The sequence below is a fragment of the Scomber scombrus genome, chromosome 3, assembly GCF_963691925.1.
Source record: "Scomber scombrus chromosome 3, fScoSco1.1, whole genome shotgun sequence".
In the NCBI taxonomy this organism is placed as follows: Eukaryota; Metazoa; Chordata; class Actinopteri; order Scombriformes; family Scombridae; genus Scomber; species Scomber scombrus.
Genome location: NC_084972.1, coordinates 18,606,200 through 18,620,033, shown reverse-complemented (window position 1 = coordinate 18,620,033; position 13,834 = coordinate 18,606,200). Strand labels below are relative to the sequence as shown.

General features: G+C 41.1%; 1 protein-coding gene across 4 annotated transcripts; it reads left to right on the top strand.

Moving 5' to 3' along the window:
• The first annotated feature begins 475 nt into the window (after positions 1-475).
• Positions 476-11,925, top strand: rereb (arginine-glutamic acid dipeptide (RE) repeats b). Of its 4 annotated transcripts, none has more exons than XM_062415210.1 (17): positions 476-674; positions 2,517-2,565; positions 3,370-3,494; positions 4,347-4,446; positions 4,542-4,640; positions 5,213-5,293; positions 5,412-5,565; positions 5,703-5,789; positions 5,968-6,161; positions 6,411-6,569; positions 7,098-7,208; positions 7,316-8,418; positions 9,138-9,354; positions 9,451-10,150; positions 10,240-10,377; positions 10,480-10,654; positions 10,886-11,925. In XM_062415210.1, the coding sequence occupies exons 1-17, from the start codon at positions 649-651 to the stop codon at positions 10,917-10,919; spliced, it is 3,552 nt and encodes a 1,183-aa protein (XP_062271194.1). In that variant the 5' UTR covers positions 476-648; the 3' UTR covers positions 10,920-11,925. The 4 variants fall into 4 exon arrangements, with proteins under 4 accessions (XP_062271194.1, XP_062271191.1, XP_062271183.1 ...); XM_062415207.1 differs by having other exon boundaries at positions 6,408-6,569; XM_062415199.1 differs by having other exon boundaries at positions 5,953-6,161.
• The last annotated feature ends 1,909 nt before the right edge of the window (positions 11,926-13,834 follow it).

Sequence of the window (13,834 nt, the reverse complement as noted above, 5' to 3'; positions counted from 1 at the left end):
TATTATGTTATAAAATCATAGTACCATGGTCGCGTTTCACATAGCTGAGATTTTTTTATTAAAAGTTTGAAAAGGAAGATTTATTTTCTTCCAATTTTCATTTGTGATGTTTCTATTTGAATATTAAAATGATATTTACCTGTAAATAGAAAATAAACATACTTTTTTATGCTCACTGTCAGCTGGGCAGTCTGTGTCGGCAGTAGGTTAAAATAACTTGCTTACATAATCACGCTTAGTGTGATGTGTTGTTTGATTCATGGACGCCTGTTTACAGCAGCTGCAGCAGCTGATGATGAGGGTGATGATGATGAGGGTGATGATGATGATGGGCAGACCCGCCGCCTGCTGCTGCAGCTGCTGATCCGCGGCACATGCTCAGTTATGTACACTCAGACAACTTTGAAGGCTTAGCTGTGGCTGCTGAGGTCATTGCACTAGGGAAAGAAAAAAAATAGACTGACTCCCTCCACTACACCGCCTCCATTTTGAATAGCCATGTAATAGGGGCTCTGCACAGTGAGTGTGTGTGTGTGTGTGTGTGTATATCTGTGTGTATATGTGAGCGTGTGTGTATGTGTGTGTGTGTGTGTGTGTCGCCCACTGCGCTGCGGAGTGTCAACAAGCCACATCCAAACATCCCTCGACATGGACGACCTGTTCAGTCCTCGGAGGTAACTTGATTATTAACTCACCGTCTGCATTTTTTAAATCGGGATTGTTGTTGTGCATTAAATGTGTGTGTGCATGGTTGTTGTTGTTTTTTTTCGGTGTGTGTTTTATTTTTTAATCTTTCGTGGCGCTACTTTGCGAGGCGTTTTGTGTGGAATAGTCGGAATGTCAGTGGTCACGAAGTTGGCGTCTGGCTAACAAGCTAGCCCAAATAACACATAGCCTTAATGTCGTTAGCAGCTAGCCGTGTTAGCTACACGGCTTTAACATTTTAATAATGTGCTCTAATGTGTATCGCTTGCAAACCTCTTTAGTGGGTCGGCTGTTAATTCCTTTGGGCTTGACGTGAATATTTACATGGCTCCCTCTCTATTTATCTGTCTGTGTGTGTGCGGTGCATGCTAACATCGATATTTATTATCGATCACATACTGTACTTTTAACTGTGTGACTGTCAAACCTGTGAGGATCTCCTAAGTAGCACACACTGTTCTCGTAATGGTGACCGTAAAAAAAAAATTAGCAGCTCATGTGTGATTGATTGACAGTCTTTTGCGGTGGCTAGCGTCGGATTTCATTCATGTAATATAAGGAAACGTCGCAGGTCGCAGCTGAGATTGGTTCCCACAGATGGAGGGGCGGGATGTTTTTCTGCTGCTGAAATCAGTGTTCAGAGGGAGGGAAGAGACTGAACTTAACACATATTGATCACACCTCTGTGGACATACTGTACCGGGGGTGCAACGATTAGTTCATTCATGCACTCATTTGATAATCGATTAATTGTTTGGAGTCACTTTAGAAGATACAATCTCCAAATTATCTAATTCCAGCCTCTCAAATGTAAATATTTTCTGTTTTTTAGTTCTCTATGACACTAAACATTAAACAAGACATTTTATGGGGCTTTTGGAAACAGTGATCCACATTTTTCACCATTTTCTGACATCTGGGCCTCACCACTATTAATTCATTATTATATTTTCATGTCTAAAACTTAAACCTCTTTTGGATGAAGAAATATATTTGAAAACCTCAAACTTTAGAGGAAGGTTATTGTAAAGAAAAGCAGTTTATGCTTTTGGCGTGTTTTAGCGCTGGTACATACAGTACACTAAACAAGGCATTTTAGGATGTCACTTTGGGTTTTTGTAAATTGATCCATAATTTTCACCGTTTTCTGACAACTGGACCTCAGCTACATGACACACATTTAAAAACCTATACGTGTTGATCATGTGCAACAGTTCGTACTGGCACTGACTGCATCATATCTCAACCCCTGTGACGGTTTATTAGACGTCTTACCTTTCCTGAAGTGCAATAATGGGATGATTTATCAACCACCGTGACTGTTCCTTTATTTATTTCACACCGTCCCTAAACTGCAATCCTTTCTGTGCAATATAGTGCAATCATCTGTTATATGCAATGCTCCTAGTACTGAACATTTTAATTTTTTTTATTCTATGTATATATTTTATTCGTATCTATTTTATATTTTGTGTATCTCCATACTGTATAGTGTCTGTATTTTTAAAATATTTTTTTATTCTTAATTAGGCATCTAAAAATTTGGCCCAACTGACATTTCATTGTATTATACAGTGACAGCAAAGTATCTCATCTTTTACAGACCAAACAACTAATTGACTAATCAAGTAAATAATGGACAGATTAATCAATAATGAAAATAATCATGAGTTGCAGCCCTATACTGTACAGCGTTAATTATAGGGTAATTAACAGCTGATGTATTAGTGTCGATGGCTTGTCTTTTAAAGGAGGCTGTGACTATTAGAGCTACTGAAATGTAATGCTGCTGATCATCTTCTTCATTTCAGGAGCCTGAACAGCACACAGGGCGAAATCCGAGTGGGACCAAGTCATCAGGTACACCCTGCAAGACCTGAACAATAATTTATAACAATTTGTATCCTGTTTACAGTCCACAGAAACTGTTTCATCTGTACAAAGACATTCTTTGTGTATATTTCTGAATGTTATCATGTTGTTATTTTGTGTAAGTATAATTAGAGCCACTATACTGGAGTCAAATTCCTTGTATGCATAAACGTAGTTGGATAATAAAGATGATTTTAACTCTGATATTTGATATCATGTTATAATAAAACTAAATAATGGATTATTATAGTCTCACGTCTAAAGGTTAAACCTATTTTTAGTGAATTTTTCTTTGAAAACCTCAAACTTTGGAGGACATTTATTGTAAAGAAAAGCAGTTTATGCTTTTGGCTCATTTGCCTTAATAGTATAAAGTCTAATGGCTTATTAATCATTATAAATGGATCAGATCTGTCAGTTCAGTGTGATTTAGGGCTGATAGGACATACAGTAAGGATGTTGGTATGTTTATGTCATAAAATATATTAAATGTATTGATGTACTGATCATGTTTAAAGCTCCTTTTGAGATAATAAAGTCAAACCAGAAAAATCCATTTGATTTTTATATCCTTAGTCAACCAAAATTGATTTAATACAGTTGTTTAGTAGTCAATTTAACCATTCTTAAAATGTAAATAAATTTTAGTTTTAGTTTTGAAAATATCATTATTGTTTACAGCCACCCTAATTGCACCTGTTATTAAAAATAAATCTGAGCAGGGCACATAGTGTGTTGTCTTCTTACGTTATCTCTTCACTAGATTTTGTCTCTTCTTTGGCTTTTCTGCAGGCGAAACTCCCGGAGTTGCAGCCGCGGCCCATGTCTGGTTTACAGACTCAGACAGAGAGTGAGGAGCTGATGTGGACGCCCGGGGTCAATGACTGCGACCTTCTCATGTACCTCAGAGCTGCCAGGTCAGTGATTATTACCTGCACTTGGGTTAATACAGAACATGAACTTTGACAGTCTTAAGTCAAATATAAAGGCTGGCTTTTTTTTTTTTTTTTTTTTTTTACTTTTCACTAAATATTGATCTTACTATATAACCTGGATGTTTGTGTTTATAGCATTTCTACAAGTGTGAGGAAACTACTTGTTGCTACTAAACAAACCCTATGTTGGTATATAACGAAACTATTAGATATTAAGAACCAGTACCTCTGACATAACTAGAGTCAAAATGCTATTAAAATGGGGAAGTACATGCAAAACAAAACAAGGCTTAGTCTGGATATGTGAATGCCAGTGTGATTAAGCTTCCTTTTGAGCTGGTTGTAATACATTTAAATCAATGTAAGTGTAATTCATGTCTCGTGAGTGCTCTTCTGTTTGTGCTTCTTGCACCAGACTAAATTGAAATGACTAAAGATTAAGGTGAATTAAAGCAAGAAAGAAGTGGTGAGAGAAATGTTCAACCACACTGGATTTAGTTCATCCTCAACTGTCAAACTATCCCTCACGTTGTTTAACCCAAATGGATGAGTGGTGGTGGATGTATTTGTTCAGTGCTTCACACACATTGTTCTTTTATCAGCTTTTGTGTTGGTTAGATACTGCTGAGTAAATGGCTCCAGTGAGACAAGTGTCAAGTTTAAATTCTATTCAACCTGGTTATTGTCCACTTTCTCCATTTAACTTATTTCCTCAATCGGATTTTAATTCAGGGAATATGAATCACACAGAAAATTAAACATTAAATGTGTAAAAATGCAGTTTTAATACTGATCTTGAATATCATCAGAAATCTGTTTTGTCTATTTTTCAAGGAGCATGGCAGCATTTGCAGGGATGTGTGACGGTGGATCCACAGAGGATGGATGTTTAGCGGCGTCCCGTGATGATACCACACTCAACGCACTCAACATGGTGAATTACACTCAACATTATCTATTTGAATCAAGGAATATTAACTATTGCATTGCAAATTTACAAACAGCTTCTTTTTTTCCCCTGAATTCTAGCTGCACGCGAGTCATTATGATGCAGCAAAAGCTCTCCAGCGTCTGGTTAAGAAGCCTCTGCCGAAGCTTATTGAGAAATGCTGGTCGGAGGATGATGTGGTGAGGCGCCTTTAGCTAGTAACAAAGCGCTGAAGGTCAGTGCTGATCGTTTCTTAGTTTGTGTGCAGGCGTATGAAATCCTTGAAGATGAGTCTGCTTTTAAGGCTGTTTAAGGATTTCAGATATGAACTTGAAAGTTCACTCTTGACCTGGGAAATAAGAGTTTACAAACTAATCTCACTACAAGATCCATTAGCTGTAGCTGGTTTTCCTCAGAAAGTGCAGTTGCTGAGTTCAGAATTTTAAATGTATGTTGTTTAACAGAGTAGGCAGTTTAAAATGTACTTTTTCTGATCAGAACTTATCTAAAAGTTGTTTCATGACCTCTCCACTGCTCAGTAGTCAAACCCCTCACTTTGTGTACACAGTCATTCTAAAGCTGTGCTATGTAACTAGTACATCAGTTTTAAACAGAAGATGGTTGAAGAGTATTCAGTTATAGTGATAACTTCAGATATATCCTTAATAAAAGCTACTGTGAATCATAGCATTAATTGTTCTTGGTTGTTCTTGTTGTTTCCCAACATATCATCATTACATTTTATCCACCCCAACCTCCTTTTTTCCCACAGAAACGCTTCATCAAAGGCCTCAGACAGTACGGAAAGAATTTTTTCAGGATCCGGAAAGACTTTCTTCCCAGCAAAAAGACTGTAATTAAACACTTCGTTTTTGCTTACAAAAGAATGTTTCATGCACGCGGGAATTAAATGTTGGCGTTCATTTCCACAAAAAGCATGACTTACCAAAAATCTGTTTTCCTATCTTTAGGGAGAGCTGATCACTTTCTATTACCACTGGAAGAAAACTCCTGAGGCTGCAGGAACAAGAGCTTATCGACAGCAACGGCGACAGCCATCCTCTCGTAAGGCAAAGACTCGCTCTGCAGCACCTCCTGTCAACACCCCGCCTCGAAATTATTCAGGTAGGCGCTACTTTTGTTCAGATGTGTCGTCATGTCTGTTCCCCCCCATTCATGAATTTTGTTCACAGTTGTGCAGCCATGAGTGTGTTAGTCATTGAAATCGGTGTTTGTCTAAGCTGATCTTTTCATCTTTGCAGTGGATGCAAGTTCTGCAAGTGAGGATGATCTTGATAGTGAAGACAGTGAGCAGGAAGTCAAGAGCTGCAGCCACTGTGGTGCAACAAGTGAGTTTTATCTTCAGTTTGGGAAGAGTTCAGTATTTTATTTAACACTAATCATTCATAGATTTCTTATAAAGACTTTAGAGCTAAGATAAATGTTGAATTCAGAAAGGACTTTAAAAGAGGTGTGACAACTTAACCCTAACCCTAACCCAACTACTTAAAGCTGTTTCTCCAACAGGTTCTAAGGATTGGCACCAAGGAGGAAGAGATAACCCCTTGCTGTGCACGTCCTGCCGCACATATGAAAACAAACACGGCTGTCTGCCACCATCTCAGAAGTCTGCTGGCGCTCCATTCATGTTTAAACCTGTTAAAGAGGAAGAAGAGGTGAACAGCAAGCATGGCATGAGGACACGACGAAGCAGAGCACCGGTAAGCCCGAGGTGTCACCTCTTTTCTGGAAGGAGACACATCAGCTATCTTTATTGCTAGTAATGAACATTTACATGGCGATGGTTATGCAAAAATTTAATTTTGTAGTCAAAACATTTTGATAATCAATTTTACTGTTGTATTGAATCTAACACAAAACAAATATAATAAGGAGAAAGTTGAAATTAAAAACATTTGTCTTTCTTGCCTGCATTTTAACATATATACTTGTGACTGTTTTTAAAGCAGCTATCATCTTTAAGAAGCGGCCACAGGAGGCTCACATGCTCCCCCACCAGTGAGGATCAGCAGTCCAGCAGCCAGACCTCCCCAAGTGGAGCAGTTTCTCATTCTTTGAGAACATGTTCCACGGACAGCAAGAATGAGTCCACAAAGAAGACAAACAAGGTTCGTATACACATTAAAACATATAAACATAATCTACACATCGTCTGTACCTGTATGACATAAAGTTAGTTTGATATTGGCAAAATGATGCCAAATAAAAGATGTTGACATTGTAGCAGAAAAAAAGACAACAGAACTGATCTCAAGAGTTTCATAACAGCCCCACGATTAATTACAGGATGTAGAGTTTTCTGGCGTGAATACCATTTTATGGGCTGGGGTCATTTCAATTAAACAATATTTTCCAAAAAGTTTGGACGGTTACCAAACTGCCAGTCATTAAAGTAAGTAGAAATAAAGAAAGAAACTTTGGGACAAATGACAAAGAGACGCAAATTTATCTTTGACATTGTGTATTGTATTTGTGAATCTACCTGACTTTATATCATGCACAGTGTGTCACATGAGGACATATCTTACACAGCTTCTACCAAAAAAATGTTATTAGCATGTTAGGTATAACTCCTTTTTGGGTTTGTCAATCAATGATTGACTAATACGACTGTAAATATTTTGCTGTGTCCACAGAAGATTAAAGACGAGGTTGCGTCACCAAAGACAACAAAGCGTGTGAGAGAGAATCCTGCTCAGGAGCCGGATGAGCCTGAAAAAGTTACACCTAAAAGGCCGAAGACACAGGTGAGAAAGCAGCAGCAAAACGCATTTTAATGTCAAATACCAAATGAACAAACGTGTAAGATATCATTTATCAGTCTTTCATGATCCTGTTTTGTGTCCTCCTCCAGGATCCTCCGGGCTCCCGGTCAGAGGTAGAGGCCGAGGTTGAGGAGGAAAGCTCTTCAGAAAGCCGCAGTGCTCAGGACGATGGCAGCAGTGACACCAAAGACATCGATCAGGACAACCGCAGCTCCTCTCCCAGCATTCCCAGCCCTCAACAGGGCAACGAGAGCGACTCCGACTCTTCTGCTCAGCCCAACGGCGTCCCGTCAGAGCCAGTCGCCCCGGCTGCTGTCCTGGCTGATACACCGGTGGCGCAGGCCCTCCCGTCTCAGGGCCCTCCTATCACTCCCCAGCCACAGCAAATCACCCCATCTGCTGACCCTGCTCAGAGCCCCCCTCCTCCCTCTCCAGACGCCCTTCAGTCAGCCGCTGGTCAGTCAGCTGCCGTAGTGGGCCCAAACATCCGACCACAGCCCACCTCCCACTCTGTCTCGGGTCCACCATCAGCATTGGGTCAGGACTCTCCTCTATCACTGGCATTTCAGGTCCCGCCTGCTCTTAGCTCTGTGTCTTCACAGCCTCAGGCGCCCCAGCGACCCCCACCCTTCTTTAGGGAGTCGCAGCTTCCCCAGCCTCCTCTCTCTGGCCCACAAATCAAGCCTCCTCCCACTACTCCAATTCCACCTTCACACAAACAGATGCCACACCAGGCTGCTACACCTTTCCCCCAGATGCCCTCCAATCTCCCTCCTCCACCTGCTCTGAAGCCCCTCAATTCACTGCCCAACCAGCATCCTCCAGGTGCTCCCCCTCCCCCTCTTCAGATGATGCCACAGCCTTTACCAATGCAGTCACTTCCCACCCAACTTCCAGTGATCTTTCATGTGCAGACCCACTCAAGTTCTTCTAACCCGTCTGGTGCGGCCTCACACCCCCTCACCTCTGTAACATCATCCACTGTCGGCCCCATCCCCAGCCTCCAGTCATCTTTTCCACCTCTTCCACTGAGGCCGTCAACGACCACCACTGCAGGAGGATCACAAATTCAGATTAAAGAAGAGCCGCTGGATGAGGAGGAAGTAGCTGAAAGCCCACCGTCTCCACCACGCAGCCCCTCGCCAGAGCCCACCATCAGCAACATAGCAAGCCATGCCAGTCAGTCGGCACGGTATGTCTCAGTCTAACGGACGTTATCTTGTGGAAAAATTTTTGCTCCTCTTGTGAAAATGGGAAGGTTTTGGCATTCTTATGTACTGTTGTGAAAGCAGATATGCCACTGTGTTTGAAAACAGATTGCTAAATGGGGTATACCATAAGTCACTTTCAGGGACACAAACTAGACTTAAGCCCAGTTGATTGGGGACAAGTTGTGCAATTGCGTACAAAAGTTGTGTAAGGTTAGGGTAAGTCTCCAGGTAATTAATGGAAGTCTATGTAAATACACCACAAGGGACTTACTTGTGTGTGTGTGTGTGTGTGTGTGTGTGTGTGTGTGTGTGTGTGTGTGTGTGTGTGTGTGTGTGTGTGTGTGTGTGTGTGTGTGTAAACCTGTCTGATTGCTGGTATGGCTCCATGAAGTATGTTGTAAAGCTGGTTCTTCAAGATTTAATTAGTACTCAAATGTCAGCAGTAAAGTCGGTGCCTGAAATTTCGTTTCATAACTGACCAAAAGTACAAAACTCAGTTTAAGTGGCTTCATGTTCATCAAAATGTAAATAAAAGATAAATAGATAAAGATTAACACCCATTGGTCTTGGAAGGTGTTCAGTCAATGTGCATCTCGGGTAGTGGCAAAAGCACTGCAGCCTTTGAATGAATCATGTTGAGATTTGTGTGAATGAAATTGATTAGTCATACTAATAAAAGCACACATGTCATTACTTCCAGGTTTATCAAACACTTGGATCGTGGCTACAACTCATGTGCCAGAACAGACCTGTTCTTCACACCGCTTTCATCCTCCAAGCTGGCCAAGAAGAGGGAGGAGGCCGTGGAGAAATCCAGGAGAGAGGCTGAGCTCAGTGCTCGACAAGAACGTGAACGGGAGAAGGACAGAGAAAGAGAGCGAGACAGAGAGCGAGAAAGAGAGGCTGACAGAAACGCTGTGAGTTTAACATTCATTTAATTCCTGTTTTTTTAAGCATCTTCTCTGTTAATCAGAACATGTTTGAGTTATCTCACACACTGTCTTTGCTTACAGAGAGCCTCCAGCTCCTCCCATGACAGTCGTATGAGTGAGGCTCAGATGACGGTTCAAGCCCACGGACGCCCCTCCTTTGAGCAGCCGCCCACTACTGTAGCTGCTGTGCCCCCCTACATTGGCCCTGATACACCAGCCCTTCGCACCCTGAGTGAATACGCCCGCCCCCATGTCATGTCTCCCACAAACCGCAACCACCCTTTCTACGTGTCACTGAGCCCCGGGGACCCGCTGCTGGCCTACCACATGCCCGGCCTGTACAGTGCTGAGCCCAGCCTCAGAGAGCGTGAGCTGAGGAACCTCCGAGAGAGGGAGCTCCGCGAGAGGATGAAGCCCGGTTACGAGGTCAAACCCCCAGATATGGAAACCTTACACCCCTCTGCCAACCCCATGGAGCACTTTGCCAGACACGGAGCGCTGGCTCTTCCCCACATACCCGGGCCTCCACACCCCTTCGCACAATTCCACCATCAGCTGAACCATCTGGAGCGGGAGAGGATGGCTTTAGCGGGGCCTCAGATGCGCCCGGAGTTGAGTTACGCTGAGCGACTAACCGCAGAGAGGCTTCACGCAGAGAGGATGGCCTCCGTGGCAGATCCCGCCACCAGGCTGCAGATGCTCAACGTGACGCCACATCATCACCAGCACTCTCACATTCACTCTCACCTCCACCTGCACCAACAGGATCCCCTCGGTCAAGGTGAGGCTGGACATTTCGACTTCATGGACTTTGAAAAGTCAGGAGAGATGCAGTTCATATTTAGTGTTTTTCTCTGTTTCTCCATACAGGTTCGAGCCCTCATCCTCTAGACCCCATGGCTCCAGGACCACGTTTGGCCCGGTTCCCCTTCCCTGGTGGCCCTATCCCCAACCCTTTACTCAGTGATCTTCCTCATGATCATGAGATGCTGCGCCACCCTTTGTTTGGTACGTAATGTTAATTTCAGAGGTACTCACAGCCTGTGACTCAACTGCATTCTGAGTCCATCTAGTCCAATCTGGTATTTTTTATACTTGTGCTCTCTATAGGAGCTGCATATCCACGAGAGCTGCAGGGTCCTATTCCTCAGATGTCTGCTGCGCACCAGCTCCAGGCCATGCATGCTCAGTCTGCAGAGCTGCAGAGGATGGCGATGGAGCAGCAGTGGCTGCATGGGCATCACCTGCATGGAGGCCCTCTACCCAGTCAGGAGGATTATTACAGGTGAGGTCTTTCAGTGTTGGAAAAGTTTGGTTTTAGGATATATTATCTAGAAGCAGAGCTAAACTGAGGACTTAAAGAATTTGAGTAATTTAGTTATATATTATAATTTATAAATATATTTAAAGGGGACAACTATAATAGTGATAAAAGTATAACATTATTGAAACGTGTAAAATGTGCTACTCAGCCAGCTGCACATTGTTCACTAACATTTGTTTCTGTTTTCTGCAGCCGTCTGAAGAAAGAAGGCGACAAGCCATCGTGAGTCACAGGCGATGCATGCCCTGAAACCCTATACTCATACCCAGTAGAAAACTGTGTATCCCTTCGAGACTGTAAGAGAATATTTGTGTGTCAATTTTTTTGTTTTAATATATTTTAGAAAAATCTTTGTGTATCTTTATGTGCATTCCTTGTTCAGCACTTAATGGGACTGTCAAAGTCTGTCTGAGATTTTCATATCACTTGAGACTTTATACAAGTTTTATTATCAAAATAATGAATAGTCTCACTCGTTCATGTGAGATTTAAAGCGACAGATTTTCTCTAACAAACTGTAAAACTGTTTCATACATGGTGGAATAAATTTGCTAAAACACAGCTCTTAGAAAGGATATGAAAACAGACTGACTTTGGTGTTAACTTTAAATATTCCTATAATTTCTAAACAATTTCCTTGTACAGAATGACATTTAAAAATCTGTGTTTGAATGATTGTAACGACCTAGCATGACTCAGTCTTCAGTTTTCACCAAAGTAGAGTAGCAAGTTGCATTGTCGTGTTTAGACTTTGGAAACATAGTAGAGGTTGGTTTTACTCTAAAATCTGCTAAATATTTGTCTAAATCCTAAAGTTTTATATATCAAGATATCTTTTCACAGTATAACCTAAGCTTTTATTCGCTCATTTTTGAGACTGTAAATATTACATGTTCACAATATTCTATAAGAATGAGTACTATTGATATAGCAGTAGATGTGAACACCTGACCCTCGATTTAGCACGATAGCAGTAAACCATAAGCTGAAAACAGTATATAGTATTATAAGGTGAGATAATTATTAATTGGAATGTGATCTGTTGCTACAGATAGAAACTTTAATCAGAACAATGTATTTGTATCTTTTTGATGAGAATAACTGAATTGGAGAGAAACTAAATCTTAACTGAATTTTAAAAACTGCCTCGAAATTCAATATTTATGTGACATAATATGAAAGTGTATCCATTGCATATTTATTTCAATAAATATTTCTGCAAGGACACCTTATTTTCTTTGCACTGGTCGCTGTTATTACGTGCGGAAAGGAAACACAACCTGGGGACTACCCTGTGGGAAAATAACAGTGGAGTTCCTGCTGATGCTGCACGCATTTACTTACATAGCGAGTAGAGTGATGTGTTCATTGACTCCCATAGCACAAAATCCATCGTTTGTGGAAAATCACATGTACCCAGTCTTGTGTGAAATGAGTTGACAAGTATCATCTGATCAACTGTTTGCTTGTAGCGTTTTTCATAACATTGTTTGACAGTTGCAGAAACAGCAGCAGATCATTCAGGGGTAATACATAAAAACATTTGATACAGCAACACCTGAAGGAAATGTCAACAGGTGTTCCATACAGTCAAAGCTAGTAATGAGAAATAATTTTAGCTTACATTTTGTTCCATAACAGGATGTGACCGATCTGTTTTTGCAACACGGCAAACCTTGCACTGATCGTTCCACTAGATAGTATTTCAGACCACATGGGACCTGCATACTTGATACTAGGTTTTGGACTATTGGGCAGACAAAAAAAGATATCTGAAGAAGTTGCCTTGTGCTGTGGGAAATAAATCGATTAACTGAGAAAATAACTGACAGATTAATAGATGATTAAAGCTGTTAGATGCTGCTCCAGTTGTGACTGTGTTCTTATATCGGTGGAAAAAATGCAAACAAAATTCTGCTACGGAGCTGCTTTGTTTGATCCAAATTGTCCAAATGAAATAGGCTGAAAGGGCAACAATCACTCTCTCATGCAGTCTGATGAGAGGTAGCTGTGCATCAAGTCACGAGCAGAAAAGACGGGGAGCTACATTTTTAGACAAAACCATGACGCAGGTCAAGCAGTCACCTTCTAAATCTGTTCTTCCAACATACTAAACATACAAACCAAACCAAAATCTACAACCCAACTTTCTCTCAGACTTTCATCTCCAGTTTCATCCTCTACAAAGGCACCCTGCATACGCTTCACATCAGTACATCAAAAACCTACAAGCTGCCATCACACGTAGCTTGGTTGCATCTAAAAGCACCAAAGCAGAACCAGACACTGACAACTGGACATAACAGCAGCTGTTTAAACGTATATGGTCCGTATATTAACATCAGTTAACCCACAACTGATAAGTTAAAATTAAATGTTTAAAATGTAGCTGAAATATTTTAATGTCTTACAGAATAGGGATGGAAATAACTAATTTTTTTTCTTATTGTCAACAAATCCCACAAAAAGACCAAAAGGTGCAATATTGCAGACAGTCTCTCAATACTTCCTGACTTCCCTGGTATCTCTGGTTCTTAACTATAAGTTCATGGTTAAATAAACTTTCAAGAACGCCTTGGTAGCTGAGTGGTTAAGGCGCATGCCGCATAAAGGCAGTGGCTCTGGTTCAATCCTGGCAGGGGACCTTTGCTGCGGGTCATTCCCCTCTCTGTTTCCTATTGGCCTCTATGCCACCCACTGTTAAATAAAGGCAAAAACTACAGTGATCATGTTCATGGACATAAAGGAATATTTCTCCCACTTCATTAAAATGGATCATTTGTGTGTTTTTAATCATTTTGGCAACAATTGAGCCCTGTGGCACAGAAGAATACAACATATCAGGCTTTTGCTACACAGAAAACACTTCTTAGTCTGATAAATTAATTGTTGGTTTTGGTCGTTTCATGAAATTTGCTGACAATAAGAAAAATTTAAAACATCACCAGACATCCTTCAATTAAAATATCCAACTAGTTTCAGTTAGTAGTAGTAGTTCGGTTTACCCACCTCTGATTTTACATCCTGTATTGTAACTTGTAAACTGATGTATACACTGATTGATAAAGTAGATATGATATACAGTATATACTATATGTACAATAGATATATTTTATGAATGGACCCTAGTGAAAAAGTTTG